This window comes from Pseudorasbora parva, chromosome 10 (assembly GCF_024679245.1).
Source record: "Pseudorasbora parva isolate DD20220531a chromosome 10, ASM2467924v1, whole genome shotgun sequence".
NCBI lineage: Eukaryota > Metazoa > Chordata > Actinopteri > Cypriniformes > Gobionidae > Pseudorasbora > Pseudorasbora parva.
In genome coordinates this window covers 43,079,724-43,106,441 of record NC_090181.1, presented here as the reverse complement: position 1 = coordinate 43,106,441, position 26,718 = coordinate 43,079,724, and the positions used below count along the sequence as shown (strand labels likewise).

General features: G+C 38.0%; 2 protein-coding genes across 2 annotated transcripts in view; one reads left to right on the top strand and one right to left on the bottom strand.

Annotated features, from left to right (window-relative positions):
• The window catches only part of atp6v1c2 (ATPase H+ transporting V1 subunit C2), a 31,179-nt gene extending 16,859 nt beyond the window's left edge, over window positions 1–14,320 (bottom strand). Inside the window, exons 1-2 of the mRNA XM_067454729.1 lie at window positions 14,192–14,320; window positions 7,447–7,514 (exon numbers count right to left, since the gene is read on the bottom strand). Of these exons, the coding sequence (XP_067310830.1) occupies window positions 7,447–7,514; window positions 14,192–14,320 (197 nt within the window). The remainder of the gene's footprint in view (window positions 1–7,446; window positions 7,515–14,191) is intronic.
• Window positions 14,321–15,774: 1,454 nt separating this feature from the next.
• The window catches only part of LOC137090469 (nucleolar protein 10-like), a 48,546-nt gene continuing 37,602 nt past the window's right edge, over window positions 15,775–26,718 (top strand). The window contains exons 1-8 of the mRNA XM_067454431.1: window positions 15,775–15,780; window positions 16,372–16,538; window positions 17,489–17,501; window positions 18,683–18,728; window positions 20,883–20,981; window positions 21,080–21,157; window positions 21,418–21,455; window positions 25,610–25,746. Coding sequence (XP_067310532.1) covers window positions 15,775–15,780; window positions 16,372–16,538; window positions 17,489–17,501; window positions 18,683–18,728; window positions 20,883–20,981; window positions 21,080–21,157; window positions 21,418–21,455; window positions 25,610–25,746 — 584 coding nt within the window. The remainder of the gene's footprint in view (window positions 15,781–16,371; window positions 16,539–17,488; window positions 17,502–18,682; window positions 18,729–20,882; window positions 20,982–21,079; window positions 21,158–21,417; window positions 21,456–25,609; window positions 25,747–26,718) is intronic.

Below are 26,718 nucleotides of genomic sequence, written 5' to 3'. Positions count from 1 at the left end.
TTGTACTGAAAGTGCACATAGTGTACTTCAGATCTTAAAAGGATATTTTTTAACAGAACTTTCTTATAATATACATAAAATAAAAGGCCCCTTAAGTGTCTGTTCATAACGGTTACATGTTGAGTTTGCTTTTGTCATGTTTATTGTTTGCATTTCTGTTTGATTTCAGTGTGTTCGTGGTTGTGTTTCCTCTGTGTTATTCTCCAGTGTAATGTTTTGATTCTTGGATTAAAGGTGTGGTAAGTGCTTTCTGTAACCGTTGTTGATATTTCATTTCACCAAAACAAACACGCCCCTACCCCCAAAAGGGTCTCGGCCCTATATTGATAGCTCCGCCCCACACATACGTAACCCAGGCAACGACTATGGCAGAATCTGTGTGTAAGTTACTAATGCAGGTTGAATGTTCAATGAAAAAGTCACCCCTTCCATCACAAAAACACAAATCGTTCTCATGAACAACTCGATAGTACACAAGCACGACACTCCACCTAACGACATATTACAATTATGACCAGATGAGAGTTATAGTATTCACAAAACACAAACCGTTCTCATGAACAACTCGATAGTACACGAGCACGAGTCAAACTAATGACATATTACAATTATGACAAGATTAGAGTTATAGCGATCACAAAACACAAACAGTTCTCATGAAAAACTCTATAGAACACAAGAACGACAGTCCAGCTAAAGACATATTACAATTATGACAGGAAAAGGGTTATATAGATCATGAAAAGAGGGAAAAAAACATATATTAGGAGTATAGTATCTTACTTGTCAGACACATTTTGTGAGCTGACGCTTGAAACAGACAGTGAGGGGATTTAGATGCTCCATACGGTGTGGAAATGAACGAGTCTTTATCATCGCTGAAGTGAGCCACAATACAATTGTAAATGGACAAACAAGTGAACATGACACACGAGCATAGTCAAGCAAAAGCAGTATATGTTAGGCTAGTTCTCGGCTAATGTCCGTTATGTGTGTCGTGTGTTTTGAATAATGACGCGCACTGACCCTCTCTTCTCACCATCAATAGTAGACACGCCCCTTACCTGCTGATTGGCTACAAGCTTGTTATTCCACTCGGCCCGAGTCCTTTTTCTAAAACGGTTTTGAAATAACACTTACCCCACCTTTAAAGACCTATTTCAGTATATTTATCGTTGTGCGTTTTTATTACATCCACTGACCATGACAGAATACAAGACGCAAGAGTTTTTTTGGGGGGGATCTGAAGAGCACTGTCTATCAGAATGGCTGCAGTATTGATATGTATGTGGAGGAATTTATACAATACTACCATTTAGTAACCTGAGATGACCATTCTCTGATGGATTTGTTTTGGAGTGGACTGAACAAATACTTCTCCTCCTGGTTACCAATAGGCAGTCAGAACATTTCCCTGCAGCAATATTTGGATATGGCACTTTGGAGGTGTGACTCCTCCTACATGGTTGATGACATCTCATCTGCTTTGAGTCCGCTCCAGCCCCTGTGTCCACTTCAAAGTCTGCTCCTCAGTCCGTTCCAGTGTGTGAAATCACAGTCTATTCCAAAGATTAAAAATTCCCAAGTCCGTTCCAAAGACTGAAATTCCAGAGTCGTTTCAAAGATTAAAAAACTTCTAGGCCATTCTAGTGAGTGAAATTCCTGAGTCTGTTCCAGTGAGTAAAATCCCAAAAGTCTGTTCCAGTGAGTGAATTCCAGAGTACGTTCCAGTAATTGAAATCTTCAAGTCCAGTCCAGTGAGTGAAATGCCAAAAGTCTGTTCCAGTGAGTGAAATTCCTGAGTCTGTTCCAGTGAGTGACATCCCAAAAGTCTGTTCCAGTGAGTGAAATCTGTGAGTCTGTTCCAGTGACGGAAATCTTCGAGTCCTTTCCAGTAAGTGAAATTCCTAAGTTCGTTCCAGTAAATGAAATTGCAGAGTCCGTTCTAGTGAGTGAAATTCCCAAGTCCGTTCCAGTAAGTGAAATTCCCGAGTCCGTTCTAGTGAGTGAAATTCCCAAGTCCGTTCCAGTTAGTGAAATTCCCAAGCCCGATCCTGTAAGTGAAATCCCAGAGTTCGTTCCAGAGAGTGAATTGCCAGAATTCGTTCCAGTGTCAGAGCCAGTGTCAGTATGTTCATGGTTGTGTTTCCTCTGTGTTATTCTTCGGTTGAATGTTTTGAAATACTGTGGTGACCAAACATTTTCTATTGCTGGTCCAACACTCGGGAACAATCTCCCTGTACTCTTCCGAACAGCACTTTCTCTCTCTCTCTCTCTCTCTTTTTTTTAAAATCTATGCTTAAATTCTATTTTCTTAAACAGGTGCTGTTAGTCTACATCATGTAGTTATAAAATATTCCTTTGTAAATGTTTAAATGTTTGGTTTCTTTTATGTACAGCACTTAGGTAAACCCATGGTTGTTTTTAAATGGGCTTTATAAATAAAGAAATAAAAGAAGAAGAAAGATGTTTTGATTCTTGGATTGAAGACGTATTTCAGTATCTTCATCGTTGTACACTTTTATTACAGCCACCAACCATGACATTAATACACTTAAGTACACTTTTTAAAAATGCACAAATTAAAAAATTACTAAAGTAAAAAAAAAAAAACGTTTTTACTTTAAAGTACATTTTAAATCATTATGTTTTAGTAATCTTTTGTCATGCTTTTAAGGAGACATCATGAAAATCTGACCTTTTCCGTTTTTAAGTGCTATAATTGGTTCTCTAGTGCATAGATTACCAACCAAGAAAACGTGAAAAAGTAACTTTGTTTTAGCTCAGATTTCGCTCCCCTCATGACATAGGAAGGTTATCTATTATAATATTACCACTCCTTAATTTGCACGTTTCCACCCACGGCACCGCCATTTTGTGTTCGCAAGCGTGACATCGGTGTAAAAGTTCTAACGCCATGGCAAAAGTAGACTAGAGCAGCTAGTCATAAAATGTATCTTTAAACATTATAACTGTTCTGTTTTTTGGCTGTAATAATAAACTCCCGGCATCTGAGCCACTGAGGATGTAGTGGAATAATTTAATTAGTGTGGCATGTTTTGGTGAATCATTGTAAACTGGACCGCTTTGCAAACGAGGGTCAGTAAACACAGGATTTGCATAAAAGTTGCTTCTCAAAGATGGATCAAATCCAACTCTTTGTGATCCAACTTCATTTCCAGAACATGCAAGTACAGCAAATTGTAATGTGTGTGTGTTTGCAAATCGCCTTTTTGACTGTGCTAATTGGCTAAATTTGTAAACATTTTATTTTATATTTTTTAACCCCTAAAATACTCGTCGCCTGTACAATTCAGAAGTGCACTTTTATTACTTCCTAAAAAAATAAAACTAATGACTTAGTTCTCATCTCTGTGAATACAGAGACAATGGTAACTTTAGCCACCATAGCGTCCTAACCTGCACATTCACAATGGTGACTTAAGTACATTCACTAAATATAAAGTGTGTTACTTACATGTTCTTAAAAAATTAAGTTGGTCAAACAGTTGGTATTTATCCATCTTTGCATCTTTCCATCTATTTTATGTACTAAATTGCAACTTCATTATTACAAATGGGTAATTAAAAACATATTTCAACACAGAAATTTCAATAGAAATTACATTCAAATATGTTTTAGTTTAGGCCGACCATAAATGCTTTCAGCACTTGAATCATGTTTCACAGAAAATTAATTATGAAATGACATATGTGTATTTAGGTACAAGGCAACTTAAAAACACTTCAAAAGTTCATCAATATTGTATTTAATATTAAACTATATTTTCATTTAATTGCAATTAACATACAAATTAACTAAATGTAAAGAGGTATATTCTTTTAAGGTATATGAATAAGTACTATGTTTTTAAAGTATAATAAACTGTACTTCTTTTTTTTCTTCAACAAAATCTGATTAAAAATATATATAGCACTACTATATCAATATAATGACGACAGGTAACAAACAGCTTTGCCATCTCTCAGTCAGGATAATGATAATGAAGCATTGCCACACTTCACACTTAGAGCTGTGAGTCCTAAAGTTCAACCTAGCATCTGAACCCAGTGTAACCTTGTCTGGAAGTCATTTGAATGGATATCGTAGACTGAAAGAGAGAAAGGAGAAAAAGAGAGGGCAGTTTCCACAACACATAAACATTGCAGCTGAGACAGGAAGATTCATGTCAGCTGGCACCTGAAACTGGACTCGGCAGGATTGAGTGACTCAGTGATAATTGTGTTACAGTGGCTCGAGAGTTTCCCCACAAACACTCAGAAGTACACGTGCTATAGAATACATCAGTCCAATCTAGTATGTTCCTCATTGATAATGTAGTCACAAGTTATGATAATGTGACGAATGACCCACAAAACCCACAAATTAACCATTTTGTATTAACACTTTTGTGTAAGCTTGTTTGTAAGCAAATTGTATATTTAAATAGTGTTAACTTTGTTTGAAAAAAGACATGAAAAATGGCCTCTTTAAATTAGAATATTAAATGGCTCTGAAAGAAAGAAATTTCAGATACCTTTTGAAGTAGCACCACAGACATATTATAACACCATACCCTTACAACAAGGTCCAAATCTCTATAAAGACGCTGCTGTTCAGCAGCAGGTCATTTTACCATACATGACAAAAGTGATAAAATGAGATGATTATGAATATCCTAAAGCCAATTCCATCACTTTTAATCATAGGATTTAATCTATGATTTGAATATTTCTCCTCCCTCCATATGATGGTGTGATGGACCCTGATCTTCAAGCAGAATAAACTGGATGAAATGTTCTGGACAATCTGCAATTCTTACTTGTGATGCACCCTGGAATTAAACCACACCAAGTTTGCTGATCTGGCCAGAGGAGAACTGAGAAAAAGTGGAATAAATGTTCATGTCTCACCAGAAGATGACGCTACAGCTGAATCATCCATCCACCCACTTTCCAAACTGCTGGTCCAATGTGGCTACATCGTAATATCATACAAGTATAAATTCCTTTTTAATTTTTTATTAAATTGTTTAATTTAAGTTTATACGAGCTTTCCATGGCAGAATTTAAAGATACATCTTTTCATTACTACTGGAACTGCCAGTTTACATTTCGAATAATTATTATCCAGCAAGCACAGACTATGGAAAAGCAGCAGCCCTTCCGGTGCACTCAGTGTCCGAATTCACTTGTTTTCATTCACTCCTTCAAGTAGGGAATTGTCTAGGGAATAGTGCATTATTAGTGCAATAGTGCAATTGAAGTCTAGGGAATAGTGCATTATTGGGGGCATTGGATTTCAGACTCAGCATGCCTGTATTGTATAAAGTGGTAAAGTTGACTTAATTTGACTTCACCTGCCTCCCTGGCTCCACCTCGGGATGCTTGATCCTAATCTCTACCTTGGTGTGAGGATCCTTCAGCTCCACCTCGGGCCTCAGAGTCCATGGCTTCACACTCCCTCTGCGTGGTCCATTATCCCCCAGGCTCCACTGGACTCCCTTGTCCTTCTGGCTTTGCCTTGGTCAGGCATTACCCTGGTTTGCTCCACAGACTTCTGGGGCACTGGCTAAGCCATTTAGCGTTGTCCCCCATGATCTTTATCTCCTCTGCTTCGCCCTCCAGTCTGGAGCATATTAAAAACACAAACTTGGACGACGTGACTTCATCCGTTTCTGCGGACCAGAGTTGAAGCTTACAGACACCCCGCACGGCGCTGACATCTTGGGACCAGAGTCTGTGCAGTAGTGGTGACCCTGAATAGTCAAAGATTCGATGCATCGATACTAGTAGTGATTTCAGGACCAGAGTTGCCCGGTAGAGAGCATGACGTAGAGCAGGAAGTACAGCCGCGATATCAAAAGCCCGCCCACACTCTCACAGATGCAGAACAATTAATTATGTTGGTGTGAAACAGTTACTAAAGCTCCAATCTGCTCGCAAAAATCCCACAGAAGTCCGTTAGTGCCTTCACTCAGAGAAGCCGCCGATCTCAGCTGTCAATCATGATGTCACACCCCCCGTGTTTATAGCATCAAATAACTAATTAAATCTAAACTTATTTAAAAAACGAGCACTTGAAATGAAACCATCGTGATGATACCTGCCTACAATGACATAAACCAACTTTGGGGAAAAAATATTTGAAGTGTAATTTGATTGTTGAGTTTGCCTCGTGTCAATTAGAAAACACGGAGGGGTGGGGGTTATGACCTATACTGGGGGCGATGGAGGCGTGGAGGCTTCGGTTTCTGAGAGGAGTGCTGAAGGCTTGATCTGGAGGTGTCACCCTGGATCTTTATCTCCATTACGAATGGTTCTGCTCTGGTTTGCTACCTGGTTTATCTGTTTGTCTTCCACTCCTTATCCACTGCTTAAACCCTCAACTTCCCTTCTCTGCTGGAGTAGTTACTGCACAAGGATGCACCTTCTGGGAGGGGGGAGTACTGTAATGGTATGTTCTGTTTACAGACTCTTATGTTGTGTTTCCTCTGGTACCCGTGTTTCCTTACTGTGTTTAGATCCTGTTTGCTTGGTTTCCGATGATTTCCTTTGTTACTATGACTACTCGTTGGTTAATTGATTACATTCACCTGTGTCTTGTTTGGTTTATCTTTTAGCCTGGGTATTTAATGCCGCCTTCACATGCTATTGGAAATTTCATTATACCCACTTCTGAAGTCGTGATTACGAGCTCATCCCATTCAAATTTTGAAATGGGAGGGCGTTTATGTGCAATTTTTACCTAGGAAACTCATATTTACGATAATTCCTAGAGCATGTGAATGCAGCATAAGCCCTAAGTTTAGCACAACCCTTTGTCCAGCATTGTCTTTGCTGTTTGTTATTAAATTGTTGCTTCTCTGTGTTTGGGAATACTGTGTTTGGATTGTTTGGTAACAGTTTATAGCCGATATTTTAAATATGTGTCCTGAGTTTGTCACGCCACAAAAAAAAAAAAACGTGTTATTAACCAACCAGCCAAATTTGAATGATAAAAAAATGTCAAGTAGAAAGTCTGCTTTTCATTGCTGAAACCATGGCCACTCACGAGCAATTTGTACTCATTGGTGGTCATGTACTATACATGTAAACATTTAACCCAACCGCCGGGTTAAAACAACCCAATTGCTGTTTGTCAATTTTCAACCCAACTTAACCCAGCATTTTTTTAGAGTGTATATGTCAGGCTTTACAATGTAAAGTAACATTTGGTGATTGCAAGCACATTAACTAAATAATTCATTATTTGAATCATACATTAAATATTACTGGAAATGTAAGTAAGTTGCTAGTTGTAAACTAGAAACCTATACTAGATGAGTCAAAGGTAGGCTTATTGTTAATATTGGAATTTATTATTATATGGAGATGTGATAGTTAGATAAAGAACACATGATGCATTTATATTGAGATGTATATAAATGTATTTTTAAAGCTTACCCCTCTGTATAGGAGTCCAGTCGGGACAGGTCATCAGAAACCCCCAGCAGCACATCCAGTGTTCCTACCTTCATAATCATCAGAACAAAGAGTTACACAACCTACATCAACTGCATTATAGACAAGTTAAACAAAGTTTTTGGTTCATCTGCATCTCATATTTGGAGGTTTTTCCAGTAGTTTAGAATGTGGGGGACCATTTTACTGCATGGTCCCCCAGAAATGACTTTGAGAGGTAAAACATTTAGCTCAGATAAGGTTTTACCATCTGAAGCTGAAATTACAATTCCTGAAAGAGACAATTCACTGAAGCAGGCAATCTAACACCAATAATGATTCATAGACTGACCAACAGCAGCTGACTCACCGGTGAGATCTTTTTGTTTCTAATAATTCATATGGAACAAAGTGGTCACTAGAGTCATGTTGCAATAACTCATGCTGCCATTAGCATATTCTAATAACTTCTGTTAAAGTATTAATTCACCAACAAAAATGTTTTATGTCCTTATTATTTCCTCACTCCCAGGCCACCCATGGTCCAAAATCATATTTAGGCAGCTTTAAAGGGCTCCACAAAACCCTAACCAAACACACAAGGGTCTTCTCAAGGAAAAAAAATGAAAAACAAAAAACAAAAAAAGATTGTGATTGTGTTTCAATAGAGAAAACCCTTAGTCGTTGTATGGGGTTTTGGACTGTCAAAAAAAAGTACTACAATGAGTCCTATTCACCTGAATTTAAATGGAGGAAAACCCTGGAATTTTTTTACTCAAAAACATTAATTTCTCTTTGGCAGAAGAAAGAAAGGCCGAATTCGAACACTGCAGGTCTTGATGCATAATTCCGATTTGGTGGCTATTACCAATTTTTTTTTTTTTTTTTGATGACCTGCTTACATCTAGCCTGACGTGGTCATACTCAATTCTAGTCAGAATATGAGTCTGAAACTGCTCCATTGGGCTGTGATTATGGGGCGTGTTTCAACCGAACCAGGAAAGACATCATGTTGATAGACCTACAACCAATCAGAGCAACAGAGCGACGCATTGTCAAATGTCAACAGAGCTCAACTGCACTGTGTTGCCAAGTCCGCGTTTTTTTCCCCTGCGGGTTGTTTTCTATGTCCGCAGGTTGAAGCGACTATCTTGTGATATATAGACCCATGAGTGCAAATTTTAGCAGGCAACCTTGCCAAAATAACACACATTTTACCCCCCAAACGCCATTTTCCCCCCGGAGAACCCCCCGAGAAGCTATTGATTAGGGCTAGTAGTTGGCGGGTTTTGTTGTAAAAACTTGGCAACCCTGTCTGCACACGCACTAAAATCAGGCTGGAATACATGATCTTTGCCGGTGTTGTAAAAAATAAAATAATTTAATGATACACAGAGAACTTACCCAACATGATCATCATTTCTGAGAGAAATAGTAAAGGTGAATGCATATACAAACAAGCTCTCCGTTTAGGATTCAAAAAAATATAATACAAGTCCGTTTGATGACGTGCATGATTACGTTACTGTTGATCATCTGTCCGTCATCATCTAAAGCCCGCCCTGATGATTTCATTGGTCCGAACAGTTTCTGTTCTGGGATAATTACTCCTCTATGGAGCAAGGCCAGACCGAACTGCCCGACCTAAAAACGTTGTGGGCGGGGCTAAGTTCGGCTGGCATCCAGGCTAGCTTACATCATCCTTTAAAAGGATTTAAAATATCCGATATTTGCAAAACCTAACCCGGAAAAGGAAGTAAAATGACACGATGCAATGGATGCAGACTAAATGATTATTCAATGTTTTGCTTTCCACACTTTTCCACACATCAGTCAGTAAAACATTGCTCTCGTGAGGCGAAGAAAAAGAGGAGAGCCCTTGATCGCAGTTCGTGTCCACCTGAGTTGACGTCATTTGCCTCCGTCCCTTTTTCAATGACGTACAACTCGCATTTACTGGGGATTATCCGATTTGAACGCTTACATGGTAGACGCAAATGCACATATCTGAATCATATCGGATTTATTACCGCATATGAGTGAGGCCTGAATCCGATCTGATGATATCGGAATTCCTGCGTTTTTTTTCCTGTTTATGCGTTCACGTCACACCGATCTGTGCCACATGAGAGTTAAAAATAGGAATCAAAATTGGGTCACTTGAACCATGCAGTGTAAATGGGGCCAAAGTCAAATACATAGTGTATACTTCTTTAAGAAGAGTTAAAGGTGAAGTGTGTATTTTTATACGATAAGCTTCTTTCTCAATTCTCACTTCCTAAAAAGTGTAACACTTTGAAACTTTTGTTGCCATGAAAACATTGTTTGAGCTGTCCAACATGTCAAATTCTAGCTCATCAGGCATCGGTTTGAGGAGGTACTGCCTTTTGAAATCCTAACAATGGGAGACACTATTGTACGGTGTAAGTGAAACCTGCTTGGAAAATACATATTTTCGAAATTCCTTGTTCCAGTGAAGCAGTAATGACAAACTTCAGTTCAACCAAAACATTTAAATTCTGTAACTGTTTTCTTACCCTAATGTTGTTCCAAAACTCTTCTGTAGAACATAAAAGAAGATATTCTGAGTAATATCTCAGTCAGTGCTTGTTCATACAATAGAAGGCACTGGGCACCAAACCTGTTAGCCTACCTTTTGTGTTCCACAGAATAAATATACAGGTTTGAAATGACACGAGAGTGAGTAAATCATTTTTGGGGTGAACTTTTGGGGTTAAAAACTACTTTTCACTCTACTTACAGTGACAGAACTGACACTGACAGAAGTAATCGTGAAGAAATTACTTATTTAAATGCGAGAGTATGTGATTTGGGACATAGCCTTAGTTTAGGTTTCATTTAACTCTTTCACCGCCAGCAGGTTTTTGTTTTTTTTTGTTTTTTTTTTGTTGCCAGCCACTGCCAGGGTTTATGACCCTTATTACAAAAAATGTATAGCCCATAGAATATCTTATTTCATGAATATCTGCGCATGCAATATATGCAATATATCAAACTAAAGAGCTGACCCTCTTCTTTTAAACAACAACAACAACAACAAAAAACGTTTAATTCTTGCTTCATGCATTCATGAACCCTTGAATATGGGTCTTTTTTTTTTTTAAAGCAACATTTTAAACAAAAAGCTGAGAAAATCAGTGTCTGACAGTGAAAACATGGAAACCTGGAAAATTCCCTTTTTGGCGGGGAAAGAGTTAAAAACCCTCCTTATAAAAAGCGCTGAACTGATTGGTCAACTTGCCCCAGTATGTTTTGATTGGTCTACCCATAGACTGTAAAAAAAAAAAAAAAAAAAAAAGATGGACGAAATTCCTTGACTTCCATTGAAGTAAGTGAATCCACCTGTGTAAAAAGGTGTTGACATCTTGGAGCCCGAGTCTGCGTGGAATATCAAGGTCGCACCCACACTCCCACTTAATCCACAACTTATATTGAAATAAATAGTTATGAAAATGTAGAAATTAAAGTTAAAGCTCCAATCTCCTCCCAAAGTTTTCAGAAAAAAATAATTTGGTGTCTCAGTGACTACTTCACTCAGAAAAGCCGTCAATCTCAGCTGTCAATCATAACGTCACACCCCTGTTTTATAGCCTCAAATAACTAACTAAAACCAAACTTATTTAAGAAAGAGCACTTGAACTAACATCAGTGTGGAAAAAAAAAATCTGCCTAAATTGATAGAAACCATCTTTGGGAAAAATTCCAAAGTGTAATTTTATTGTTTAGTTTGTCTATGTTGCATTACATTTCATGAAGCGGGCGGGCGGGGTTTATGACCTATACCGCTTCCAGCCACATGAGGGCGATCAAAACGCTTTGGCTTCACTTTTCAGGACTTGTGTGGCACACTTGGGACTACCACTTAGAGCATGTGTCAGAAGTGTCCATATACAGGTCCTTCTCAAAAAATTAGCATAAAAGGTCATTATTTTCCATAATGTAATGATAAAAATTAAACTGTCATATATTTTAGATTCATTGCACACCAACTGAAATATTTCAGGTCTTTAATGGTTTTAATACTGATGATTTTGGCATACAGCTCATGAAAACCCCAAATCTCAAAAAATTAGCATATTTCATCCGACCAATAAAAGAAAAGTGTTTTTAATACAAAAAAAGTCAACCTTCAAATAATTATGTTCAGTTATGCACTCAATACTTGGTGGGGAATCCTTTTGCAGAAATGACTGCTTCACTGCGGCGTGGCATGGAGGCGATCAGCCTGTGGCACTGCTGAGGTGTTCTGGAGGCCCAGGATGCTTCGATAGCGGCCTTAAGCTCATCCAGAGTGTTGGGTCTTGCGTCTCTCAACTTTCTCTTCACAATATCCCACAGATTCTCTATGGGGTCCAGGTCAGGAGAGTTGGCAGGCCAATTGAGCACAGTAATACCATGGTCAGTAAACCATTTACCAGTGGTTTTGGCACTGTGAGCAGGTGCCAGGTCGTGCTGAAAAACCAAATCTTCATCTCCATAAAGCTTTTCAGCAGATGGAAGCATGAAGTGCTCCAAAATCTCCTGATAGCGAGCTGCATTGACCCTGCCCTTGATAAAACACAGTGGACCAACACCAGCAGCTGACATGGCACCCCAGACCATCGCTGACTGTGGGGACTTGACACTGGACTTCAGGCATTTTGGCATTTCCTTCTCCCCAGTCTTCCTCCAGACTCTGGCACCTTGATTTCCGAATGACATGCAAAATTAGCTTTCATCTGAAAAAAGTACTTTGGACCCCTGAGCAACAGTCCAGTGCTGCTTCTCTGTAGCCCAAAAGTGTCTTGACCTGGGGAATGCGGCACCTGTAGCCCATTTCCTGCACACGCCTGTGCACGGTGGCTCTGGATGTTTCTACTCCAGACTCAGTCCACTGCTTCCGCAGGTCCCCCAAGGTCTGGAATCGGTCCTTCTCCACAATCTTCCTCAGGGTTCGCTCACCTCTTCTCGTTGTGCAGCGTTTTTTGCCACACTTTTTCCTTCCCACAGACGTCCCACTGAGGTGCCTTGATACAGCACTCTGGGAACAGCCTATTCGTTCAGAAATGTCTTTCTGTGTCTGTCTCTCTCGCTTGAGGGTGTCAATGATGGCCTTCTGGACAGCAGTCAGGTCGGCAGTCTTACCCATGATTGCGGTTTTGAGTAATGAACCAGGCTGGGAGTTTTTAAAAGCCTCAGGAATCTTTTGCAGGTGTTTAGAGTTAATTAGTTGATTCAGATGATTAGGTTAATAGCTCGTTTAGAGAACCTTTTCATGATATGCTTCATGTTTTGAGCTGTATGCCAAAATCAACAGTATTAAAACAATAAAAGACCTGAAATATTTCAGTTGGTGTGCAATTAATCTAATATATATGAAAGTTAAATTTTTATCATTACATTATGGAAAATAATGAACTTTTATCACATATGCACATTTTTTGAGTAGGACCTGTATAGTGCATATGATACTGAGGCGCTGTAAATACTATTACTTGGGTGGGAATTATTTAAATGAGGAATATTATGACATGTTCGTTCTTGAAAGGAAATTCAAGACTACAATCGATACATTTCAAACATCTAAAACAAGCATAATAAAACTTTTAAATCATTTAAAGTTAGTTAAGTTGTTATTTAAAAAAAAAAAAAAAAAGATTCTATGACAGACAGGAAGTGACATCATTAATGTGCCCTTATTAGTTCCGAGCTCATGAATGACCAAGCCAAGTTTAATTTATGAGTGGGAAACTCTGAATTCTGGATGATACTTTTGTTATGTTGTGACATTGGAAATTGCGTGAAGACTTAAAAGACTAGTCTAGAAATTTAGATAATCCATAGACAGTAGATCAGTGAGCAGATAGCAAGTAGTGTAAATGGTGTAGAATAAATCACTCAACTGTCACGGTTTGCTTTATATAACACAAACATTTAGTTGTGGACTTGTCATACCATGTATAATTAATTGAATAATGAATCGTTTTTATGTTTTTGAATTCATATGTGGTTATTTGTTCACAATAAGATGATTTTGCTTTAGGGTGCTTTTGTGTTATCTTTCTGACTTGAGTGCCTGACATATCATAAAGTAATATCCCAGGTACATAAGCAAATAAATCTCATTCCAATTTCTCACTTTTACAAAAAGCATAGTTTTGCCTGCATCCATAAAGCTTGGCTTGAGTTTTAAAAGGATTTTTAATGATATAATTTATAACGGTATACATTTATTTTGGACATACATTTTAGGAGCAGTGTTAAAATAATGACAAACCTCATGAAAATAACACAGCTCCATTCAGGTTTAGTTTGAACATTTTCTGAAGCTTAAGCACCTCCTTTACTGACTCTTGATTGTGAAAGAAATAAAAATAAAAAAAAAACCCTATAATGTACTATTATTTATAGATCAATCATGGACCTTTGTTTTCTTAAACCTAGTTGTTTTTTTTTATGTTATTTGTTTCAGAATGATTATAAAACGTCCAAAAGTAACATTCCCATTAGATTTGCAAAATTTAAAAAAAGAAGAAAAAAAATCCTCAACGTTCGCATAACATTTTTTAAAACACTTAAAAACTGGACGTTTTGCAAGTTCAGAACATTTGGAAATAACATTAAAAGTGAATGTGAAAATCGTTCTTAGAGCATATTTTTTGTTAGCTGGGATGCAACTATGAGCCTCAAACTGGCAGTGAATCATCTGAGAGGGTCCAGAAGTGGAGGAAGAAGAATGTTTTCTTACCTTCAGCTCTGGGACAGGGAATCTGGAGCTGGTGGCCAGACCTGATTTAGCTGCGACCCGTTTGAGTTTCTCTAAAGACTGACAGCTGATTTTATCCAGAGGAACCGAAATCAACCAGAACTCCATCATGCTTGTCCTTCTCACCTGTGACAGGAGTCTGTGGCGTACAGTCAGGTGAATGATGAACTCTAGTGAAGCACCTTGAGCGCTGGCTGACTGTATCAGTGGTTTGCTGACTACAGTGTCTCAGAAGATCAGGTTTCTCAGACAGACGAGCACAATTCTCATGTTCTGAGGACACTAAAGTTTTATGATGAGAGTGAATGAGGTAATACCTCCTCAACAAGAGTGACTGTAGGAAATGCTCTGAGAGATCCATCTTCAGTTTTTACAAGTTTTTACAGTGTTGTTTTGTTTTATCAATAGTATTTAATATCATCTGTTAGTCATTTGTGAAAAATGTTGCATACATTGGTAGATAAATAAATCCCATCACTTATATTACAGCACATTCAGCACACCAATTACAAATAATAAGCAATCCGATTCCCACGTTTGTAATGTTTTCTGTGTATTTTGCACAGACAGGTGTCAGATAAAACAATGAACGAAGATAATTAAATCAAATGAATAAATAAAGTATATGTACTTCACATGCTGCATGTGAGGTAAGGCAGACAGCGAGTTACTGTTATGTAAACCGATCATTGTGAGAGAACAGGTGCTGTGTGCAAACACGACCATACAAAGACAGACACACGCTCTTCTCACATTGCATACAATACAATTTGATTCCCGCCATGTCATTTAAAGGAGACCTATTATGCAAAATTCACTTTTATAAGGTATTTGAACACATGTGTGTAAACAACCTGCCTATAATGATAAAAATTCACCCAAAAAAAATTGATGATCCCCATCAGTCATTATCAATCTCCTATAAGAGGCTGTTCCAGATTTGCCCCTACTCCGACATAAGAGTAGGGAAACCTCGCCCATGACCGTTGATGATTGGCCCTTTTAGCTTAGACACGCCCCCGAGTGAGAACACAGAGACGTCCTTTCTGTTTACTCGCTATATCAGCGCTAGAGTATTACAATGTCTGCAACAAAAAACATTACAAATGTTCTGTTGTTGGATGTACCAACAAACAGGAGTCTCATAGATTCCAGGCATTCGAACCACTGAGGACACTGTGATGAATTTAATTTTTGAAAGATATGTGATGAAGAATGTCGGTATAATTTTATGTTTTAGCACAAATCATCTTACACATGATTGCGTCATCAACGAGGGTCAGTAAAATGCGGTATTTGCAAAAAAGTTGTTTCTGAAGGATGAGTCAATATCAACACTTCGTGCTGTAACATACAGAACAAGTAAGGATGGCACTTCATATTTTGAAAATGTTTGCAAATTTCCTTTCTGAATGAGCTGATTGCTGTACAGCTAATATGGCTGAAGAGTTTGACTGTACTCCCAGAAACTAGAGCTGTATCATTCACCATCTGTGTAATTCATAAACTCACATTTATTATGCATTGTATATTCGGGTGACGGACTATACTATTGATAGATTAACATGGCGGTATACATGCTAGTCGATGAGATAAATCAATGTAACTCCAAAACACTTAACATTACATGTATTCACTAACCATTCAAAAATGTCCAGGTGCATCTTAAAATGTCAACCTCTGTGTCCCACTTTGGTTCAAACAAGGCTGCACTCCACAACTGATTATTTCTGACATTTAAGCTGAGTGAGATTAGCTTGTTTTGTTGTTGACGGAGTATCCGAAGCTTAAAGGTGTAAAGGATCCCCCCTCTTCTGGAAGGGGGCGGGAAGCAGCAGCTCATTTGCATTTAAAGGGACACAGAAAATTTGAAAAGCTACAATAATTGATCAGGGAGGTATTTTGAGCAGATACTTCTCATACAAACTCTAGGACCTAAAAATGTATAAAAACATTTTTAGACCACATTGGGCTGAGTCTTTCAGACCCTCAAGCACCGCCATCGGTTCAGTGCACCATTTTAGAATTTAGCATTTTGCCAAATATCTGAGTGAAATGCTTCTGGAACAAATGAACAAATGTAGGGCGGGGCTTTACACTGTCTGAGGGGAATTGATTGGATGGCTGTGGTTTGCTATTGGTGGATCTCATGTGATTGACAGGTTGCCCTGCCCTCTTCATCAGAGAAGAGAAGAGAAGAGAAGAGAAGAGAAGAGAAGAGAAGAGAAGAGAAGAGAAGAGAAGAGAAGAGAAGAGAAGAGAAGAGAAGAGAAGAGAAGAGAAGAGAAGAGAAGAGAAGAGAAGAGAAGAGAAGAGAAGAAGAGGGAGGGTGAAGTTATTCTGATTCAACATAAATGTAAAAAAATATATATATATTTGTGTGGATAAATAACTTTAAATAAATACTGCAATATTCAATAATACATATAAGAATAGTCTGTTTTAGATTTCATTGTGACTTTACGTAAAAATATTTTTTATATATTACAAATATATTATGTATCTGGCCATAGCAAGTCTAGTGGTCACAGCAGAACCAAATTTATATGTTATCAGCATAACACCACAGCCATCAACTTTTATTGATTTTTATTTATTTGATTGATTGATTGATTTATGTTATTTTATGATTTCAATGCGTGTGTGTGTGTCCCTATATGTATCCCTTTCATGCAGTGTAATTTTGTTTGTGAATTTAAATTTGTAAAGTTGTAAAGTCAAAAGTGCACGATAAAAATAAAGTCAGTTTCCCAAAAGAAAGAATTGACTCTAAACTTCCTTAACAAGTTGTTTGTATTTTGAATCTTCGAAAGACACCAGAAATTACATTTGCATAATGCCCAATGTTGCACGATGTCTGTCGAATTCAACTTGACCCTCAAACGTAATTTTACTTTCAACTACTTCTCAAATCTCTGAGTTTAACACGGGATTCGCTAAACACTTGCTCTTGAAAGATGGCCAGTACTCAGTTTATTTGGACCAGATGCTCCAGAATGACAACCTGTAAGTATGAATAATTAAAGGGGTGTTAAAACACATTCTTTTGAAGGCTTGATTGTGTTTGTGGGGTGCACTGTAATGTGTTCATGCTTAGTTTTTAAAAAATTGCATTATTTTTCATATATTTTACCTTTATTCTAAACTGCTCTCCTTGTAAAAATTAGCTGATGGTTTCCAGGTTCTATGAAGCTGGTCCCTCAACAATACGTGGAGCACAGCAGCAGAGGCTTGGGGTCCATTTTCAAGAAGTGTAACACATTTCCATGTCCTTTTCAGGTTTTTGCCCAAAGTAGGCTATTTGCTAACATATGCATATAATTCAGATTTAGGCTACCAAGTTAATTTTTTTAAAACGAATACTTACATATGCAATGACCCTATCTGCATAAGATAACATCTCTTAAAAAGTGACATAACTTGATTTTTCATTGTAAGCTAGTTTATTGTTGCCGGATCCCTTTATTCAAAAATGTGGCTTTGCCATAACAGGTCAATTTATTTCAAAGTAGAGTACTGAATAATTACTAATGACTAATGTTGGTTGTATTTTTATAAGTATTATTAAATGTTAATATTAACAATAAAACGCTACATTTAAAAAAATGTCTCTATACTCTGCGATCGGCGAACGCTAGGAACTATTGTTGCGGGACATGTTTCCACACAGAGTTTTTCAATCCACTTTCTCGTCACTTCCTGTTTTGGATCCACGTGGGTTTTGTGCTGATGTTCATGCCGGCTAAAATAGTACTTCAACTTGTTCATGTTTTTATGTGATATGTTTGACAGCTCTGTCTGAGCGCTTTAGAGATGCAGGTGTCTAGTGTGAATAACGTGAAGATCTATAACCTGAGTCACGGGAAATCTCTTCCGAGGTAAAACTCTTCTACTGTTTGTGTTAGTCTGAAGCGTGTTGGTAGTTAGCGAGGGTAAATGCAGTAGATACAGTTAACATTGTAGTGTAAAACCTCATTATTTACCAGTACTTCAGACACCAACAGTCTAATCTGCATAGCTTTGTAGGTTTACTAATTTTTACAATTCAATTTCAGCTAGTTTTATGACCTCACATTACATTATAATACAACAAATGTGGTTAGTAGTTATGATATACAAAATAAACCTGTTTTTAATGCATGTAAAATAATTATAATGTTTTTCACGTTATTTATATATGCACAACTAGTCTGAGGTTACATTCCAGACTCTTAATAAATTGGTATAGATGCTAATGCTTTGGATTTATGTAATACACACTGTAATGTTATAGATTACATTATTATGTGTCAGTGATGTATCTAACAGGTTTTGTTATGTCGTGATGTTGATAATATATATGTTTCATGTTATTTTAATTCTAATGTAATTGAAACTGTTTGAATTAATCAACTATATAAACTGTATGATAAATCAATTATGAAAAGAATCATTAGTTGCAGCCCTAATTATATATATATGTGTTTATTTCAGTGGCTGTCTGATCGAAAGAAACGAGTTTTACAGAAGAAGGATGTTGGTGAGCTACTTTTTTAAAATTATTTTTTATAACTTTACTTAATTTTCTGATATGACATTTGTTTTATCTGAACAAAGGTCCAACAAAGGAAACAATGGTACGGTATACCGAATACATAAAGTTAAGCAATTCTAGTTGAGTTGGTGAGCTACTTTAGCGTTTTATTTTAAATAATGCTTTTGTAAAGAATCATCTTGTAATACGTGTTAAAATGGGTTTGAATGTGATTTAAAATGTATGGCAATGTTTAATTTAGTGAAATTGCACATTTTTAGTCTGAGTATAAATGTCTTTTTTCCTAATTTTATCTGTAAAAGAAAATGTGCCTAAAAATTCTGCTCACCTGAGGATAAGGTGTTTTCTGTTTCCAGCCTCCATGAACAATAATATATAACTTATAAATGTGACTAATAATTCTGCACGCAGTGTATACACATTTCATACGGATTACATCATCTGAGAATATTTGTTTTCCACTTGAATTTCTTGACAATCGCTTGAAATTTCAAGCTTTCTATTGATATATTTCTCATTCTTGTGAGGCTATGCTGAGTTTGGTTTCATTTTTGTGCCGTGCTTAAGTTCAAGAGACGGCAGAAAGTGCATGCTGTTTGTTTACTTTATTTAACAAAGGCACATTTTCTTGTTATTGTGAGTTTACAGAAATAAATGTAGACTCTTTACAGTTTGCATAACTCTTATCTCTATGACCAAAAATGACAGAGTATTTTTAGATAAATGCAAGTGATTGCAAGCGGACTTGTAAGCAAGTAAAGCTGCTAATACTTTTCTGTTTCAAGTGATAAGCCATATTTAAGGTTGATCATAGGTGAATGTTTGGATTCCTGCCGTGAACGATCTGTCCCTCACAGCTTGTGTAAAAAAAATTCCCTTTTTTATTTTTTCCTACTGCTAACCGGCTGATAAAATGTTGGTCGACCAAGCTCTTCTAGTCGACTATTAGGGAGCAGCCCTACAACAGTCTAATGAACAAATAGTTTAAGTCAGTTACATTTAAGATGCAATATTGACTCTCTTTATTTTATTTCACAGCAGCACTCAAGCGTTTTTTTAATTACTGCATAATTCAGTTTGTTTTGAATAAGTCAAAGATTCAATGATTCATAAACAACATTTCTTAATTTTGAGAAACATCCTCAAATTCTCAATGACTCCTCAAGACCGCCACTTGCCATCATCTACTTGCGGTCAAAGTTTCGTTCTATGCAACATTTCTTATTTGTATATTTAAAAAATATTGAATGAATTCATGCCCTATAGTGTATTATTGTTCTAATTTAATTAATTGATCAAATTAAGAATTTGAGACGTAAGATGAAGCATGCATTTAATAAGATTAGGGGGAAACGTTTTTTTTAAAAAGTCCTCTGATTAAATATCACAAATATGATTTAAATATGTCAAAGCTTTACTGCTCCAGAATAAATTATATTTAAACCTAGCCTGGATGCCAGCCGAACTCAGCGCCGCCCACAACATTTGAGCTCGGGCGGTTCGGTCTGGACTTGATCCATAGAGGAGTGATTATGCCTGAACAGAAACTGTTCGGACCAATGAAATCATCAGGAAAAATGGTGTTTGGGGGGTAAAATGTGTTATTTTGGCAAGGTTGACGGCTAAATTCCCATTCTTGGGTCTATATATTACATAATTGAGGTCGCTTCACTTAAATCCGTGGACATGGAAAACAACCCGCGGGAATACCGCATACTTGGCAACACAGTGCAGTTGAGTTCTGTTGACATTTGACAACTAACGTTATGTGTCGCTCTGTGCTCTGATTGGTTGTAGGTCTGTCCAATTGATGTCTTTCCTGGTTCGATTGAAACACGCCCCATAATTGAGAATTGAGTATGACCATGTCAGGCTAATTTAACCCACAAAAATCTGGACAATCAACTTTTTTTTACTCAGACAAGTGAATGACAGTTTAATTTCGCGCCCTATAGTATGAATATATATTTTTTGATTTCAGCTGAAAGCTGACTTCTTGAATCATAAATTGATGTATTAGTTGTAACTCTGTCTCCTTTATTTCTCTTGCTAAAAATTGGCACAGCTTTCCTCACTCTTATACTCTCTCCTGTAGTGCATTAACAAAAAGACATGTGGCTTTATTTGTGTCTTTGACAGACATCCAGAGGAGGATCGAGCTCATCCAGGATTTTGAGATGCCAACTGTCTGCACCTCTATCAAAGTGTCAAGAGATGGCCAGTTCATTTTAGCTGCAGGTCTGTGTATCTTTACCGCCTACATGTGCTTTTTATGTGATTAATATATAGTGGGAACTGATCAGTGATGAACATTGAAATATTTTGCATTCTTACAGGCACATACAAACCTAGAATCCGATGCTATGACACTTACCAGTTGTCTCTGAAGTTCGAGAGGTGCCTGGACTCTGATGGTAAGCGCTATAATAATCTGATGTCTCCGGCTCAGATCTGCACATGCTCCATTTGATAACTGCTAGTGTCATTGGTTTTGGGTGATGGTCTCTGTAATAAAAGCCTAGTGCACTGGATAACAGTAACACTGATTAATATTTAATAAGACTGTCCACACACAACCTGAGCTTCCATAATGTGCTGCTGATTACATAACACAACAGATGATCATTAAAGCTGCTGCTTGATGATGACGACATTGGTTTTATTCCCTTCACAGTGGTGGCATTTGACATCCTATCAGACGACTACTCTAAGGTAAACCCAAATGGTCTTTATATGCCTGTGTGTCTCTTTCTGTGTGTCTGCTGTTTATGTGATTGTTGGCATTACTTGTCCAGAGACCAGAGACATTCCTTTAAAAGTCTTAAATTGTCTTAAAATCGGCTTTAAACGGACGTTTTATCTAAATTTTAGTAATATCTAAAAATATCTAAAATGTTATAACACAAGTCTTAATTACCATTTAGTGACAGAATATAGTGATATGGTTTAATGTACTTAAGAACTTTCAAAAAAGGCAATAATATAATTATAAATATTATATAAATTATATGGATGTGAAACAATGAAATGATCCCAAAAAAAGTTTGTTTTTACATAATATAGGCTGTTTGTGTACTGTGTATAATTGTGTATATTTGAACACACCCACACGTGAGAAATTTGAAAACACATATTTAAGTTATATTTGCATGTGTATATACTATTTATATTATATATAAATATTAAAAAGATATAATAATAATAATAATAATAGATTTTATTTATAATGCACTTTTCATTCCGAAGAATCTCAAAGTGCAACAAAGGGGGGGGGGGGATAACAAAACAAAACAAAAAACAAAACAAAAAAAGAATAACAAGTAAAAATATAGAATACTACAAACAATCAACCAACACAGAAAACAGAACAGAAACAGAGCTGATGGTGAACAGAAACAGAGCTGATGGTGAACAGAAACAGAGCTGATGGTGAACAGAAACAGAGCTGATGGTGAACAGAAACAGAGCTGATGGTGAACAGAAACAGAGCTGATGGTGAACAGAAACAGAGCTGGTGGTGAACAGAAACAGAGCTGATGGTGAACAGAAGCAGAGCTGATGGTGAACAGAAACAGAGCTGATGGTGAACAGAAGCAGAGCTGATGGTGAACAGAAGCAGAGCTGATGGTGAACAGAAACAGAGCTGATGGTGAACAGAAACAGAGCTGATGGTGAACAGAAACAGAGCTGATGGTGAACAGAAACAGTGCTGATGGTGAACAGAAACAGAGCTGATGGTGAACAGAAACAGAGCTGATGGTGAACAGAAACAGAGCTGGTGGTGAACAGAAACAGAGCTGATAATGAACAGAAAACAGAGCTGATGGTGAACAGAAGCAGAGCTGATGGTGAACAGAAACAGAGCTGATGGTGAACAGAAACAGAGCTGATGGTGAACAGAAACAGAGCTGATGGTGAACAGAAAACAGAGCTGATGGTGAACAGAAAACAGAGCTGATGGTGAACAGAAAACAGAGCTGATGGTGAACAGAAAACAGAGCTGATGGTGAACAGAAAACAGAGCTGATGGTGAACAGAAACAGAGCTGATGGTGGACAGAAACAGCTGATGGTGAACAGAAACAGAGCTGATGGTGAACAGAAACAGAGCTGATGGTGAACAGAAACAGAGCTGATGGTGAACAGAAACAGAGCTGATGATGAACAGAAAACAGCTGATGGTGAACAGAAACAGAGCTGATGGTGAACAGAAACAGAGCTGATGGTGAACAGAAACAGAGCTGATGATGAACAGAAAACAGCTGATGGTGAACAGAAACAGAGCTGATGGTGAACAGAAACAGAGCTGATGGTGAACAGAAAACAGCTGATGGTGAACAGAAACAGAGCTGATGGTGAACAGAAACAGAGCTGATGGTGAACAGAAAACAGCTGATGGTGAACAGAAAACAGCTGATGGTGAACAGAAACAGAGCTGATGGTGAACAGAAACAGAGCTGATGGTGAACAGAAACAGAGCTGATGGTGAACAGAAACAGAGCTGATGGTGAACAGAAAAAGAGCCGATGGTGAACAGAAACAGAGCCGATGGTGAACAGAAACAGAGCCGATGGTGAACAGAAACAGAGCTGATGGTGAACAGAAACAGAGCTGATGGTGAACAGAAACAGAGCCGATGGTGAACAGAAACAGAGCCGATGGTGAACAGAAACAGAGCCGATGGTGAACAGAAACAGAGCCGATGGTGAACAGAAACAGAGCCGATGGTGAACAGAAAACAGCTGATGGTGAACAGAAAACAGCTGATGGTGAACAGAAACAGAGCTGATGGTGAACAGAAACAGAGCTGATGGTGAACAGAAACAGAGCTGATGGTGAACAGAAACAGAGCTGATGGTGAACAGAAACAGAGCTGATGGTGAACAGAAACAGAGCTGATGGTGAACAGAAACAGAGCTGATGGTGAACAGAAACAGAGCTGATGGTGAACAGAAACAGAGCCGATGGTGAACAGAAACAGAGCCGATGGTGAACAGAAACAGAGCCGATGGTGAACAGAAACAGAGCCGATGGTGAACAGAAACAGAGCCGATGGTGAACAGAAACAGAGCCGATGGTGAACAGAAACAGAGCCGATGGTGAACAGAAAACAGCTGATGGTGAACAGAAAACAGCTGATGGTGAACAGAAACAGAGCTGATGGTGAACAGAAACAGAGCTGATGGTGAACAGAAACAGAGCTGATGGTGAACAGAAACAGAGCTGATGGTGAACAGAAACAGAGCTGATGATGAACAGAAAACAGCTGATGATGAACAGAAACAGAGCTGATGATGAACAGAAAACAGCTGATGGTGAACAGAAACAGAGCTGATGGTGAACAGAAAACAGCTGATGGTGGAAGTCTCTGTTAGCTCCGCAGCACACTGTGGTCCACTCCATGTTTCAGATTTTTCCCAGCGGCAGTGTCCCGATGACATTGTTGAGGCACAACAGCTGAAGACCAGATGATGGGTCTTCATGACGATTCAAACGATGGGGATCGCCGCAGCACCATGCAGGAGGCAGAACATTTTTCCGGGCACTTCTGTGGACACACCGGGGTCGGCGCAGAAGTCCAAGCCGCTCCACGGCCGCAATGCAGGACAGAACAGCGGCGCAGCCGAGAAGCGGAACATCCCAACATCATGCCGGACGCCGATGACGATGGCACGGATGACGCTAGCCCGGTGCAAACTTCAGCCACCATGCAGCTTAAGCCCAAGGGAGACCACCAGTGAGCAGCCGCGGCGAGAAACATCAAATGTCCTCCAAACCAGAACCAACCACAGCAATTCAAACATAAACATCAGAGAAGCGGTGGAAAACGGCGAAGAGACGAACAACGTCCTCTCAGTGGCTGCCAGCAATCAGCAACAGTCACAATTGTAGCTCTGACTGTTAGACCAGTCACAAACATAAGGAAATAAAATCTAAATCTAATAGTACATTAACATTATTTGTGGGTGGAGAAGCGTCGAACAGACAACGCCAGCGTCCTCTCCCCCCATATACATACATACATGCGTGTGTGTGCGTTTATACACAATACACACATATATTATATAAACACAAACTTTTATTTTGGATTAATCATTTGACGCCACTATTAAAGGTGCCCTATAACAGGGGTCTCCAACACGTCGCTCGAGAGCTACCAGTAGCTCGTGGCCTGATTGGAGGTAGCTCGCCAAGACGTATGTCAGAATATATACTAGTGTCTGTGAATATTAAACTGCAAATTACTATTTAAATATTACTCCTGCAAATTCTGCGCAGATGTGAGGGCGCGGCAGTGCACAGACACACACACACTCGCGTGTCTCTGCTGTGTGCCACTATGAGGACACACGGACGTATAAACTGTCACTTTATGAGAATTTAACGTTTCGTTTAAGTAAGCTGTCATATGAACACAGACACTCAAAGGTCTTCATGGCCATCATAATAAAAGTTTGGTTTCACGTGAAGTTTAACGTGGAGAAATTGACAGAATATATAATGCTACTGTTGCAGCCTTTACAGTAGATGTAACTACATCTCTATGTAATAATAATACGTCTCTACTAATAATAATAATTATGCCTAGATGGTTGCAAATTTTGGGGGCGTGCATATCAATGATCCCCAACGCTTGTGTCACGGTTGGGTTTATGTTGAGAAGCACTTATTTTTCTGTGGTGTTTTTGATTCACGAGATTTACATAAGAAGGAGGAGGCAACGGTGTTTGAGACTCACAGTGATGTCCATGTACTGAACTATTATTATTTCACCATGGCAAGGTTAATTAAATTCATTCTAGGGCACCTTTTAAATCTAATGTGATTTCAGATGAATCCATTTAGTCTTTATTTTTTGTCTCATAGCTGGTGTTTCTGCATATGGACCGCCATGTGGAGTTCCACTCTCAGCACGGTCATTACTATAAGACCCGCATCCCGAAGTTTGGCCGAGATTTCTCCTACCACTACCCTTCCTGTGATCTCTACTTTGTTGGTGCCAGGTAAGAGGACACAATGAAAATTGAGCCTATTCACTACAAGAGTAAATACACAGTTGTGGTCAGAATTTTTGACCCCCTTGGTAAATATGATAAAAAATGGCTGTGGATATAAATCTGCATTGTTTATCCTTTTGATCTTTCATTAAAAAAAAACAAGTAAAAGAATTGAAAGTGGGAGAAATTTCATTATGAAATAAATGTTTCTTTAAAAGACAGACACAATTATTGGCACTCCTCATTTTTTATGAGTAAAATATCTCAAGTATATTCCCATTGATATATTTTTTTAGCTATATAAATATTGTCAGCAGTATAAATATGAGGAAACACAAAGGCCAAACTGCCTTAATCATCATCACAATGAGTAAAACCAAAGCAAAATAGCTAAAGTATTGAACATCCCCATTTCCAACATCAGGGTAATAATTAAAAAGTTCCAATCAACTTAAACATGTTATGAATCTGTCTGGAAGAGGACGTGTGTCTATATCATCCTAATGCACAAGAGGAGGAGAGTTTGAGTGCACAAAGACTCTCCAAGGATTAGTGTTAATTTTGTCACCTATTTTTAATTTAGTCTTAGTCTTGAGCTAAATGTCCTTGTTAGTTTTAGTCATATTTAGTCATTTACGTATCTTTTTTATTTAGTCAAGTTTTTGTCGACTAAAAGTCATTTTAGTCTAGTTTTAGTCAAAAGCCAACTCATGGTATCTTAGTCGACTAAAAGTCACGTCATTTCTCGCAAACATTTTAGTCTTTTTTTTTTACATCAATTATTCTGAGATTATTTCTAATACCATTTCAGTCAAATAGTGTTTCACACATCTCAAATATTAGTTAAATGTTTTAACACTCGATGGCACCGTGTTGAATGTGAAGAGGGGGATTGCCATGTTAATCCTGGACTAAATTGGCCACCGTAGGAGTTAAAACAAAATTAGAATTGAGAGGAACACAAACTAATATTCACTG